This window comes from Macaca thibetana, chromosome 14, assembly GCF_024542745.1.
Source record: "Macaca thibetana thibetana isolate TM-01 chromosome 14, ASM2454274v1, whole genome shotgun sequence".
In the NCBI taxonomy this organism is placed as follows: Eukaryota; Metazoa; Chordata; class Mammalia; order Primates; family Cercopithecidae; genus Macaca; species Macaca thibetana.
Genome location: NC_065591.1, coordinates 66,350,549 through 66,364,783, shown reverse-complemented (window position 1 = coordinate 66,364,783; position 14,235 = coordinate 66,350,549). Strand labels below are relative to the sequence as shown.

General features: G+C 48.2%; 2 protein-coding genes across 5 annotated transcripts in view; one reads left to right on the top strand and one right to left on the bottom strand.

Annotated features, from left to right (window-relative positions):
• RPS3 (ribosomal protein S3) overlaps positions 1-14,235 on the bottom strand; it is a 735,956-nt gene that overhangs the window by 679,496 nt on the left and 42,225 nt on the right. The window lies entirely within an intron of this gene.
• The window catches only part of CHRDL2 (chordin like 2), a 34,769-nt gene continuing 25,496 nt past the window's right edge, over positions 4,963-14,235 (top strand). For 2 of the 3 annotated variants that reach the window (XM_050756232.1, XM_050756231.1), the window contains exon 1: positions 4,963-5,638. In XM_050756232.1, coding sequence (XP_050612189.1) covers positions 5,557-5,638 — 82 coding nt within the window. In that variant the 5' untranslated portion in view covers positions 4,963-5,556. The remainder of the gene's footprint in view (positions 5,639-14,235) is intronic. The other variant, XM_050756233.1, reaches the window with a different exon arrangement.

The following is a 14,235-nucleotide window of genomic DNA, read 5'->3' as shown; positions in this document are numbered from 1 at the left end:
CCTGAGTAGCTGGGACTACAGGCGCCCGCCACCTCGCCCGGCTAATTTTTTGTATTTTTAGTAGAGACGGGGTTTCATCGTGTTAGCCAGGATGGTCTCAATCTCCTGACCTCGTGATCCGCCAGCCTCGGCCTCCCAAAGTGCTGGGATTACAGGCGTGAGCCACTGTGCCCAGCATATTTATTTATTTAAATGATACAGGGTTTCATAATGTTGCCCAGGCTGGTCTCAAAGTGATCCTCCCACATCAGCCTCCAGAGAAGCTGGGACTACAGACATGCCACCACCACTGGCTGAACCCAGCTTTAAAGAGTCTATTTGTTCATTGCTTTTCAGCACCTAATCATGTAAAAGCAGAGTACTAGAGGTGGCTTTTACCAGCTAAGAAGAGCCAGGGGTTAAATTTTTAGAAATGTTGCAAGCTAGTTATTGAACACAATCATTCCTAAAAATTAACATAACATATAATTAAATAAGTTACACTTAAAACAGAGGTAATAAAAACTGAGTCATCACTTCCTAATTACTACTCTCAATGTTCTTGAGGTTATTTACATCTACTATGTCTATAGGGAGGAAATACTGTATAACGTTATCTCACTGTGCCTCTCTTCTCCACTGCGCTTTCAGTGATGTCACATTGGTAGCGTGAATTGGCCACAGTGGGAGTATTTACACCACAGACGTTGGCAACTGTAAAAAACAAAACTTTTTATCCCCTGGAGAACCTGTTGTTAAACACTTACCAGCACACCACTGGTGTAGAGTCTCTATTATGTAATCTTCTTGTGGTGAATCTTCTTTTAGAATCTTATGGACAGAATTAAATGGACTAGGCTAAGTCTCTCCTTGACACTGATCCCTATGATCCTTATCGCTATGGTAATTTTACGTAATTAAGCAACCTGCAGTGGAGGAAGTGGCCTTTTAGTCACAAATAGCATGTCACAAGAGGACTGTTTGAAGGAACTAGGATATTATTCAACAAACCTTTATTTAGCAGCAAATATGTGCAAAGCTGTGTGTTGAAGGCTAGGGAAGATATTAAATAGTAGTCTATGTTCTCAAAGAACTCACTATAGAGGAGGTGACACAAAACCTATTGAAAATACAATGTAATAAGTGCTATAACAAAGAAGTATAGAGGGGAATGGAGCTAACTCAGAGACCAGCAAAGAGGATTCAGAGCCCCTAGAATATAAGCTTCGGTGTCTGTCTTGTTCTCCACTGTGTCCCTAGCACCTAGCACTATGTCTGGCCCAGAATTTGCACTCAATAATTGTTGCATGAGTGAAGGAGTTAGCAATTATCTTAACCCTTGAAAAATAAGTAAGCTTGCCAGACAAATCAAAGTGGGTACAGAGAGGGCATTCCAGGGCAAAGAAACAGTGTTTGCAGAGGCATGGAGGGCCAAGAGCTTGGCACATTTGAAGAAAATGTTTAATGTGGCATGAGGGGTCCCGGGACCCAGACTGGTAAAGGTGAAGGTATGGAAGAGGGGTTCTCTGCCCCAAATCTCTAGAGAGCTCTCAAAAGACAAAAGGACTTGGCTTGTTCTGCATAGCCCTGGGGACAGAGCGAGGGGCAACGCAGGCAGTCACAGAGAATCAGATTTCAGTTTAATATAAAGAACTTTCTAACAGAGCTGTCCAACAGTGGAATGGGCTGCCTTGGCAGGCAATGAGCAAGCTCGCTATGAAGGAAGCAAGCAGATGCCAGATAAACTCTTGGTGCAACAAATTGCTGTGGGGAGATGCATTTTTTTTTCTGTCTAGATTTTGGAAGAATTTATTCGGTCTCCTTTTTAAAAGGATATTAAATAATATATGGACAACTCTCTTCAATAGTAATTCTACAGAAGACACAGAGACTTTCTTTCTTTTTTATCTTTTTGAGACAGAGTCTTGCTCTGGAGCGCAGTGGTGCGAACACGGCTCACTGCTGCCTCAACCTCCTGGGCTCAAGCAATCCTCCTGCCTCAGCCTTCAGAGTAGCTATGACTACAGGTGCGTGCCATTACGCTTGGCTAATTTTTAAATTTTTTGTAGAAATGAGATCTCACGATGTTGGCCTAATTTTTTTTACTTTTTGTGCAGACGAAGTTGGGGGGTCTCACTTTGTTGCCCAGGCTTGTCTTAAACTCCTAGGCGCAAGCAATCCTCCCACCTCAGCCTCCTAAAGTGCTGGGATTACAGGTGTGAGCCACTGCGACCGGCCTGACACAGAAACTTTCAAGTGTTTGTTTCTTATGTCAATCATTGACTAAAGCTGAGGCCAATAGTGGGCTGAAGGCTTTTCCAATCACTGAGGTCTTCACTCACTCATGTAGCAATTATTTATTCAGTATCTTTGTGTGTCAAGGACTTTGCTAAATGCTCAAATTACAGGTATAAATTTTAAAAGGCACCTGCACTCACAGTGCAGGGTAAAAATGCAAATAAATACTTACACTCCAAAAGCTACAATTCAAAGTGCAATGGGAAACACAAAGACCAAACATTGACTTTGCCTGGGGGACTCAGGGAAGACCTCAGAGTGGAGGTGACCTTTGGAAAGTTAAATGGGATTCACTAGATGGAGGAAGACAAAGAGTCCAGGCAGAAGGAAAACATGTGAGGAGATATGGAGGTGCGACGACGCATGGTCAGTTTGGGGAGGTAAGCAGTTGGCCAAAGTGTAGGGTAGGTGGCAATGGTAGATCGGAACTAAAATATGCATGGTGTTCAATTCAGTGCTGACAATTTTAGATTTTAATCTATAAATGATAGGAAGTGAATAATAGGTTTTTTGTGGGAAAGTTATGTGATCAGATTTGTCAGTAGAAATGATCAGCATAGTTCTCACGGCAGGTGTGAGGAAAATAGATAGGAGGGATCCAGATTAGCGGGAGGAGACCTGTTAAGAGGCTGTTGGGAAAGTTCAAGTAAGGAATGAAGATGGCCAGGCACGGTGGCTCACGCCTGTAACCCCAGCACTTTGGGAGGCTGAGGCAAGTGGATCACCTGAGGTCAGGAGTTCAAGACCAGCCTGGCCAATGTGGTGAAACCCCATCTCTACTAAAAATACAAAAATTAGCCGGGCATGGTGGTGCATGCCTGTAATCCCAGCTATTCGTGAGGCTGAGGCAGAAGAATCACTTGAACCTGGAGGCAGAAGTTGCAGTGAGCCAAGATCATGCCATTACACTCCAGCCTGGGCGACAAGAGCAAAACTCCATCTCAAAAAAAAAAAAAAAAAAAGAATGAAGATGGCCTCAACTCTGAGGATAATGAGGATGGACAGGAGGGCTGAGATGGTGGAGGCCTATTTTGAAGTATGATGGGCAGGATGTAGGGGAACCTCATCTTAATCCACTTATTACATCTAAGACACCAATATATGTGCACAGCACATTTTAAACAAAGATGGAGAAAAGAAAAGATCACTGTCCCAGACCCTTGGGATGAGATTGTTTATGCAATTAAGCAGCACGGGATTTAACTCTGAGCTCCCTGGAAGCAAAGGCAAAAAGGGAAGCATGGTGACATGCATAAGTTTGCATTATCTATTAAAATAAAGAATACTCAAGGGAAAGGAAGAGACTGGCCAGATTAGATAGAAGTTAAGCCTGAAGGGCGCTGGACAGATCACGTTTGTCCCTGATCCTGAGAGCCCTAGGAAGGGCCAGTTTGGGGATCACTGGTTCCTCCTACTGCTCTCTTTTGTGGGGTGGAGATGTTGGGGGTAATACCCTGAAAGCACAGTGCAATGGGGAGCCCAGCCTTGGCCCAGAAAGATAACTTTACTGCCAGCCAGCCAAGTGTTTAAAGCCGGAAATATGATTCCCTACCAGAGTGGGATATGGCTCAGCATCCCTTCCCATCTCATACTCCTCTGGCACTCTTTGGAGTCTCCAGTAGCTCTTCCAGAGAAGCTGGGCAGAAAGATGGGGTCCAAAGCAAGGATAGATGTATTTACTCAAAGTGGCCCAACAAGTTAGGGATGGAGCCAGGACAACGACTCTGCCCTTTTGATTTCAGAGTCTGCGTGTTTCTGGTCTGGCCAGAGTTGGTTATTCTCTTCTTAGGGTCCTATTAGAGCATGTATTCATTCAACACAAGAGATGGAGCACCAGTTGTGGGCTGGGGGGTGTCAGGGCCCTGTCCTCAGGGAACTCCCCTTCTGGTGGGAAAGAAAACTCTTTGACAACCAGCTCTCCCTAAAGATGACTGAAGGTGACCATCACTCCCAGAGAGGTACAGCCCTCACCTGCAAAGGCAAAGAAGAGATCTTGCCTTGATTCGGGAGTGGGAGTGGGGAGCAGAGGAAGACCTCCAGGGGAAGGCACAGGATCCCTATGGGCCGGCTTTCAACCTGAGAATGGCGCATGGGCAGACGGAGTGGGAACTGGGCAACTGGTATTGTAGGCACCTGGAATTAGGACCCTTTGTGGGGTGGGTGCTTCGATGTTCATTACCTTATTTCATCTTAGCAACAATCGTGGGAAGATAGTAGATATTTTTACATCTTAAAATGCCCATTTTAAAGCTGGGGAAACAGACTCTTAGGTGGCGTGCTGAAGACCACAAACTGAATTAAGAACGCCAGGGTTCTCATTCCATCCATCTGCCGAGTTCCGGGCACGCACCGCCGGGCGCCTTACTCTGAGCCTTCCCGGTACCCGCAGCCCCGACAGCTCAGCATTCCCCACCTGAAAGTTCCACCTGAGGTCTCCCTCGACTCTGCCCTCCTGCATTCTGGGCGTCGCGGAGAGTCAGGGGTTAAACCCTGTGGCCCGGGTGGCCCCTTCCCCCTCCGCAGCCCCCTCGCCTCCACTCGGCGCCGCGCCTGGAGCGTCTGTCCGGGAGACCCGCACGAGAGAGGAGGGGAAAAAGTGGGCCTGTTTCTCGGGTGGCCAATCCACCGAGCCCGCGGTGTCCCAGAGGAGGCGCCAGCGCTAGGCCAGCGCCAGGCCGGGCTGCCTGCTTCCCGCGGCAAAGTACAAATGCGCCCGAGCGCGGCGCCTGGAGCCCTTGGCGAACACAGCCGGCCCGCGCTCAGCCTCCCTCCGCGGCCGCCTCGCCGCCGCCGCCGCCGCCGGGACCGCCGCCCCGCCGGGCCCCAGGACCAGGCGGCCCGACCCCGAGCCCACCGAGCAGGGGGCGCCGGCCGCCTCTAGCCCGCGCGCCCGGAACACCCGCTGGTCCCGCGCGCCTCGCCCGGCGCTGCGCGCTCGGCAGACGCCGGTCCTCTCCCTGCTTTCTCCTCCTCTCCCTCTCACCTTCCCCCTTTCTTTGATCGCTTCTCCCTCCTGCTGGACCTTCCTCCGTCTCTCCATCTCTCCCGCCTTTCCCCGCGTTCTCTTTCCACCTTTCTCTTCTTCCCACCTTAGTCCTCTCTTTCTGCTCTCCTTTCCTGCCCACCGCTGCTTCCTGACCCTTCTTCGACCCCGCTCTAGCAGCAGCCCTCCCGAGATCTGTGGGTTGATCTGTGGCCCCTGTGCCTCAGTGTCCTTTTCGTCTCCCTTCCTCCCGACTCCGCTCCCGGACCAGCGGCCTGACCCTGGGGAAAGGAAGGATGGTTCCCGAGGTGAGGGTCCTCTCCTCCTTGCTGGGACTCGCGCTGCTCTGGTTTCCTCTGGACTCCCACGCTCGAGCCCGTAAGTAGACCGGGAGACTGAGTGGGCAGAGGAGGGATGCGGCCCCTGGAATGTGCGGGACAGCGCCAGGACCCGGACCCCAAGCTCTTCTGACAACCGTCCAGGCAGCACCTGTGCCGGAGGGGTGGAGACTCCGTGAGGACCAGTATGGGCCGGGGGACCGGAGGAACTCGGCACGACTCAGAACTGAGAGAGGGCTGCTGCCAGGGACCTGAGGAGGGGCACCGAGGGCAGCGGGGGAGAGGGCAGGGCACTGTGCTTTGGGTTGGGGGAGGACTTACTGTTCCTAGAAGGGAGTCGGGCATGTCTGGCTAAGGGTAAGGAGTGTGATGGAGAAGAAAAGGCCTTTTGCCTTTGGAAAGAGTCATTCGACAGAAATGAGAGGTAATTAGGATAACCTTCCCATTCCTTTCTCTCTTTTGATCCTCGCAACTCTCCAGTGAGGTGGGTATTATCATTCGCACTTTACAGGTGAGAAAACTTAGGCTGAGTAAGGAGGAGGAACTTGCTAAAACTTACAGAGCCAGTAAGCCATCCAAAGCCAGAACTCTAGTTCCAGATCCCATGCTTTATTCCCCGCCTCACAGTGTCTAGAAGGAACCCTGAATTTGCAGTGTGAGACTGGGAGGAGGCAGGGCACAGTGAGATAGACCAGCGTCTTCACCATCCCAGCCCCGCTGAATGCCAGCTGCTGAGAGGCCGTCATGGAGAGCACCTCTCTGATCCTGGGTTTCCTAATCTATAAAGCGGAAGTAAAAATCCTAGGAGAGTTGATAGGATTAAATTAGAGAAAACAGGTAAAGCGGCTAGCATAAGACGCGCTTGATAGCTTCCAAAAATAATCAGTTCCCAATTATGCTTTTCCACGTAGATACAGTGTAACATCAAACAGGTTACATCATCAATCTGAGCCTCAGTTTCCTCACTGCCCCCACAATAGGCTGGTGGGCCCCCTCCCCATGCCTGGCCAATCTCTTAGAATATTGTGAGGATGGGAAACCAAACCACATTCTCTTAATCAGAAGAAAGGAGCTTCATTCAAACCCTGAAATACCCATAGGGAATCTGAGGCCAACGAGGGGCAGTGGGTTTCTTCAGGTCATACATGGCACAGCCTGCGATTAAGAACCCGTGTTCCCAACTCCTAGTCTGGTGTTCTTTCCTCTCCCCAGCTCAGCTCCTCCATCTATGCCTTTCTTTTGCACGTGACATTCTGGAGCTGGTAGTGCTGGACTTTGTTACAGTCTTGTTTCTACTCATGAGAGCAGGCTGAGTGTCTCTGGCCTGCCAGCAGCATAAGACTCATAGAAGTCTTTCCATTACATAGAACAAGTAATGGAATTAGCTCAGTGTTGGATTCAAGTCCTGGCTGTGCCCCTTATAGCTGTGTGACTTTTGGTAAGTCATAACTTCTCTGAGCCTCAATTTCCTCATCTGTCTAAGAGAGATACTAATCCAGAACTTGAAAGGTTCTCGGAAGGATTAAAGGAGGTAATAAAGTGCCCAGCACAATGCTGTGTACTCAATAAATATCTCTTCCTCGAACCCTGAGTGTTTCCTCCTAACACCTGCCTTCTATTTCTTAAAAGAGACTGCACAGGATACCCTCCATGCCTGCCTCCCATCCACTTCACACCTTGTTCTTAGTCCATGCGATTTTTTCTCCAGATATCATTGCCCTTGATGCATCTTAGAAAGATGTCCTAGAACCAGACTCTTACTCTACCCACACCCTGCTTCTTTGCTTCCTATATCTTGTCAGCTTTTCATGGCCTTGCCTAGGTCATACCTCTTCAAGCAAACTCTCCGTGGTGATTTGATCCAGTCTGATCTCCCTCCTCTGTGCCTCCCTGGCCTTCAGCTCTGTACCTCTCAGCAGGTCCTGCCAGTATTCCATCTCCCTACAGCTTGGTAAATACAGAGCTCCAGACATGTGAGAAAAAGACTTGGAGCCAACTCATTAGGGTGAGGTGGACTGGCACTCATTGGGGAATGTTAAGATTACTGGATGTTAGAACTGGTGAAACTATCAAAAACCATCTGCTTCTACCCATCGATGTACCTATACTTAGAGTTAAATTAAAGCCCAGAAAGGAAGAATGACTTGCCCAAGGTCATACAGCAAATTTATTAAAGAAAAGAACAAAAGCCAGGCACAGTGGTACACACCTGTAGTTCCAGTCACCAGCTACTTGGCAGACTGAGAGGGAGAGGAATCCTTGAGCTCAGGAGTTCAAGGCCAGCCTGGGGAACACAGTGAGACCTCATCTCTTAAAAAAAAAAAAAAAAAAAAAAAAAAAAAAAAAAAAAAAAACCAGAACAGACCTGGATCCTGGACCCTGATTTGTCACTTATTGGCTGTGTGAGTTGGGACATACCACTTCTTTATCTGAGCCTCATTTTGTTTAGTGCTGACAACCTATGAATCTAGAAAGGATCCTATAGTCATTTGCCACGAGGCTATTTGAAGGTCTCTTACAAAGGTCCTCACTTAGTTTCAGTGAGATCTCAAGCGTGTTGTGGGTCAGAAATCTGGTGATGTCTTAGGTGCTTTCAGAAACAGTGCTAACAGATGAAAATTTTCAAGTCTGTATGGTATCAGGCTCCTGAGGTGCTGGAGCCCTGAAGAATGCCAAGGGCCTGTGAACACAGGTAACAATTTGCTCCTCAGGCTATTCAAACAAAACTTATTCTCTCTTTGGTTCTATTTCCAGCCATAGATTGAGCCCTAATCCCAATACAGACTGTTTCAATTCCAGCCACAAGCCAAGCCCTAATCCTCCAACCTTGGCCACAGGTTGAACACCAATTCCACCCCTATACAAGACCCCTTACCCAGGCTGGGTCCCTGAAGTGGTTACTGACCAGTACTGGTCCCAGCCCTAGGCTGAGCCACAGACATGGGTGATGCTGGTCACTCTAGACAATCAGCCCTTTGTGGATGAGTGTCCACCAGAGGTCTACTATCTTCTTACCTCCCTCTGCAGTGCTTTCTGCCCTACTCCTCTCAGCTCCTCTCTTTGTTTCACTTCCCTAGTTGTCCCTTGTAGGTGTCTAGTATGTTCTGCTTTCTCTTCCATCCCTCCATCCAATCCTGCTTTAAGGAGAGAGTCAGTTACCAAGTAAAAACATGGGGCTGGGCGCAGTGGCTCACACCTATAATCTCAGCACTTAAGGCCGAGGTGGATGGATTACTTGAGCCCAGGAGTTTGAGACCAGCCTGAGAAACATATCAAGACCCTCTCTCTAGAAAAAATAAAGAAATTATCCTGGCATGGTGGCACATATCTGTGGTCCCAGCTATTTGGGAGACTGAGGTGGAAGCATTGCTTGAGCCCAGAAGATCGGGGCTGCAGTGAGCGGTGATTGTACCACTACACTCCAACCTGGGTGTCACAGTGAGACCCTGCTCAGAAAAAAAAAAAAAATCTTTTTTCTTCAAGGGTTTTGTGTATTATGGGAATCCAAGCTTTCATTCCCAGGTGATGGATTCCAGGCCCTAGACTAGACGCAGGCATGGGACAGGAAGGGAGCTCCCATGGTAGGATGTGATGCAGAGGGCAAACCTGGAATCAGAAAGTCAGGGATCCAGCCCTGGCTGTGCCATCAATTCCAACTGTGACCCTGGACAGGTTGCCTTTCTCTGCCTCTCAGTTTTCCCCCCTGTAAAGTAAGATGGTTGGACTCTAGTGAATGATTATTGAGGACAATTCTAGTTTTAACACCTAGTGATTCTAAGTCTCCAAAACCCTAAGATATGGTTGCCTTGATTCCGAGTCCACTCTGGCCTTTGGAATAGGGATGCGGGAGGGTAGTACTCCTGCCCTGCCAGGGAGGAGTGGACAGGCAGACCCTCAAACACCAGAAAAAAGTGCCTGGATGGCCTGTGGCAGTGGAGGTAGTGGGAGACCGACCAGAGGGGACTCTGCTTTTCTGTTCAGCTTAGCTGCATCCCCATCTACCTGTTCAGGTCTGCATGAGGCAGTGGGGAGCACCTAAATGAAGGCCTGAAGTCCGGCTCCAGGCTGACCTCCCTGGATCTGACTGGGCCGTTCTGCACCTCTCCTCTCCCACCAGCAGAGGTCTCTGCCTCACTCACGGGCGTGCAGGCTGCTGAGCCTGAGCCCAGCAACAGCTGCGCAGTTGCTCCAGCTGTTGCACCTGTTCCAGGACTGGCCTCTCAAGTTCCCCCGGCCGCCAACCATGGCGCCCGGCTCTGGGAGAGGGACCTTGAATCCTTCATATTCTCAAAGAAAAGGCTGGCGTGACAGTGGTGCCCCTGGAAAGTATAGTACAGAGATCACTTCAGGCGTCCCCCTACCTCTGTCCAGGACCCCATCTTCATTCTTGTACTCAGGAGTTCTTTTTTGTATCTGGTCAGAAGCCTTCTGTTTACAAGTTAAAGCCATTTCTTCTAGTCCTGCCTAGTAGGGGATGGGTGTCTCTGTAAGCATTCTCTCCACATCTGACGACTGGCATTGAAGTTTGTGCTGGAGTGAATCAAGCTTAGGTAAGGCCCGATCTCTCTCTGGGACTCAATTTCCCAGAAAGGAAACAGAGGACTAGACGTCTCTGAGTCCCTAGCTTTCTACGATTCTATGAATCTAAGCATATATGTCCAAGGCAAAAGAGAATGTGAACAGTCCCCACCCTGCTTCCTGTCCTTTAAGAGGTAACAGAGCTGCCTTTCCTGGTTTGACAGTTCTCTCCCTAGAGGCCCTTCTATGCTCCTGTATGTCTGTCATGTGCCAGAGGAAAAAGTCAGATTCAGAGAAATGCAGTTCCTTTCCCCGGGTTGCACAGCTCAGCCCCTGAGGAGCTGAGGCTTTTCTTCTGGTTTCCTTAAGAGGCCTCTCCCATCGGGTGCCAGAGCCCAGAGCAGGGCTTATGTCTCAGAGGGGAGCAAGTTTGTTTGTGTGAAGAGGGGATTATAAATAAATAGAGAAAGTATGGCTGTGTGGGTGTGAGGGAAGAGATGTAAACGTTCTACATTCCTGGGCAGGCTGGCTCACTCAGGTTTCCTGAGTTCTTGCAGGCTGGGGACAGGCCAGCCACAATTCCAGACCTCTCTTCTCTCACCCCGGCCCCTCCTGATGCCCTTTCCATGGTCTTGTCCAGCCTCCTCTCCAGCCCAGAAGCTTCTTTCTAGTTGTCTTTTCTGCTTCCTATTGGGGAAGAATTCTCAACCGCACTAACCCCTCCTAACTGACCCCATAAAAGACCTTTTATCACAGCATGAGAGTTTCAAGCCAGACTGTGGGATGAACTTGGAACTTGGATGGAGACAGTTTGGAAATTTTGACTTATGTGTGAAGATCATGGAATCACTCATCCCCTTAGCTGCTCTGGGCTCCTGACCTTTTTGTACATGTTGTCATTTGGTTTGGCCAGTGGTTTGAGCATTCAGATGGCAGGGGGCTGGAAAGTGGGGGTTGTCAGAAGCTAATTTCTGTTGGGTGGCAAGGTAAAAGTGCTGAAAGGGAATTGGCCCTCTTCCCATATAATGAACTATTCCTTTTGTTAAAGAAAGAGGCTTCCAGGGCCAGGCGCGGTGGCTCAAGCATGTAATCCCAGCACTTTGAGAGGCTGTGGGGGGTGGATCATGAGGTCAAGAGATTGAGATCATCCTGGCCAACATGGTGAAACTCTTGTCTCTACTAAAAATACAAAAATTAGCTGGGCGTGGTGGCTCGCACCTGTAGTCTCAGCTACTTGGGAGGCTGAGGCAGTAGAATAGCTTGAACCTGGGAGGCGGAGATTGCAGTGAGGCGAGATTGTGCCACTGTACTCCAGCCTGGTGACAGAGCAGAAAAAAAAAAAAAAAAAAAAAAAAAAAAGAATGAAAGAGGCTTCCAGGATTAAGGACCATCAATTGGCTCCTCTTCCAGAATCTCTCCCTCTTTGTTAACTCTGTTCTTTCATCATTGATTTTGTTCATCAGGCACCAACTCTATCTATGTAGGCTCTGCATTGAGCACAAAACTTAATGAGATCTGGTCCTGGCTCTCAAGAAGGTCACAGTTTAGTTAGGAAGCAAAGCTTACTTAAGAAGTACCTCTAATCCATTTGTGATGAGCATTGTAATGAGGGCTGAACTCAGTTCTGCAGGAAAGGCCAGTGGCTGGAAGTTTGGGGCCGCTTCACAAAAAGGGTAGCATCTAAGCTGGCTTTTGAAGAATGGGAAGGAGTTGGTCAAACATAGGAGATGGAGAATCCCATTCCAGGTAGAGGAAACAGCATGTTTGAAGGCACAGTAGGAGGAGGCCTGGGGGCTGGTGGAAGAGTGAGGAATTTAGCAAGAGGAGATGAGGCTGAAAACAGGGCCACCACAGAAAGTTTTGCTGGAAAAGCAGGCAGGAGCCAGCTCATGATAGGCTTGGGATGACACAGTGACATTTAGAATCTGTCTGGTAAACATTGCTGTCCAGAATTCAGATTAGATCAACTAAGTCAAGTCACTTTAAGTCTGTTGAGACAGGTAAAGAGCTTTAGCTGTGGCCTATCCAAGTGGACACTTACTGTGGGAAAGGGAGCTAGTGTCTAGCACTTTGTATATGCCAAAGAGAAGCCTCCATGTCCTTCATGAACCACATCCACTCCCACCTCTGTGCCTTTGCATCTAGTACCTACTGCCTAAGAAGTCCTTCCCCTCCTGCACCTTGTTAATTTCTCCAAGATCCAACTCAGGCATGTTCCTAGAAAAGCCTCGCCTGAAGACCCTATGCTCACACCATCATAGCGTTTGTCAGACTGAATGTATTGTATCTATATGTCTTCTTCACTAGGCTGTGAGCTCCTTCAGGAGGTGACTTTGTTTTATTTAAGTCATGTACCAGGCCCATGGATGTGTATAATATTTGACATACAAAAAGTTCAATAAATAAATGATAATGGGAAGTAATATTACTGTAGCAGTCCCCCTGTATTCATGGTTTCAATTTCTGAGGTCTCAGTTACCTATGATTAACCTTGGTCCAAAATATTACATTGGAAATTCCAGAAATAAAGAATTCATACGTTTTAAGTTGCACATCATTCTGAGTGGCATAGTGAATTCTGTTGCCATTGCTCTGTGTCCCATCCAGAACGTAAATCATCCCTTTTCCAGCGTGTCCACACTGTAGATGCTCCCCACCTGTTAATCACTTAGTAGCTGTCTCAGTGATCAGATCAGCTATTGAAGCACTGCAGGGCTTGTGTTCAAGGAATCCTTATTTTACTTCATAATGGCGCCAAAGCATGAGTAGCAATGCCAGCAATTTGGATATGCCAAAGAGAAGCCATAAAGTGCTTTCTTTAAGTAAAAAGGTAGAAGTTCTCAATTAATAAGGAAAGGAAAAAAATGATATAGTGAGTTTGCTAAGATCTACAGTAAGGGTGAATCTTCTATCTGTGAAATTGTAAAGAAGGCAAAAGAAATCTATGCATGGTCTATCTAGGGTTCAGTACAAACTGTGGTTTCAGGCATCCACTGGAGGTCTTGGAATGTATCACCAAGGATGAGGGGGGACTACTGTATTACTAATGATAATAATGTTTACTGCCTGTTATGCCAAGTGCCCCACACTCACATATGTGTTCAGTCCCGAAACCTCAATCCTGTCCTTGACGGCTCCTTTGCCCTCTCCACCCATATCCTATCCAGTCTGTCCCAAAGCCTGCCCATTGTACCTCCTAGGTGTTTCTCAAATCTGTACTTTTGCCCATCAGCACAGCTTCCATCTTGGTACAGGTCCAGCATGATCTCAAAGCAGGATGACTGCAATAGCCCCTCCGTGGTCTCTCTGCCTCCAGTCTTGCCCTCCAATTAGTTCTCCATTCCTGTGAGCACAGTGGTGATTCTAAAATGCAAATCTGATCATGGGACTCCCCAGTTTAAAGCTTTTCCATGGCTTTCCTTTGCCTCCTGGGCTCTCAAAGCCCTCCATAAGCCTCTGCTTCTCTTTCCAGACTGGTCTCTTGCCTCTCACGTCTGCCTTCCCATTCTCTCCTCCAACTTCTGAGCCACTTTCATCTCTGTATCCCCGCCCAAGGTCTGTGGGCATGAGGCGAGTTGAGGCAGACTGATCTGGCTTGTGGGTGGGGCTAGAAGAATGTAGGAGGCCACCAGAATCAGGGTTGGTGCAATTGTAAATGAGACCAGGGAGATTTGGCCTTAGTGTGTGCTATGATGTTCGTCCCCTAATAGGTGCCTGGGGATGACCACAGAGAGTTCTGGGAGTCAAAGAAACACCACAGGAAACAAACTATTAAGGGATTAAGAAAGTCTGGGGTCAGTGCCCAGATCTGGTTTTTTTTTTAAACCTATTTAGTTGAGCACATAATACATGTCAGCACTAGGTGTATTACATATATTATCTAACTTAATTCTACAGTAATTCTGAGAGGTAAAGATTGTTACTAGTTCCATTTAATAGATGTGGAAACAGAGGCCCCCAATGGTTAGGTAACTTGTCTAAATTCAGGCTGCAAATAAAAGCCAAATCCACAATTTGAACCCCTGCCGATCTGACTCCAAAAGGTCCCTGAGAAAAGGCATGCTTGGTCTCTGAGATGGGGAGGGATGCATGGGGACAGGTGGGATGAGACGTGGTGGT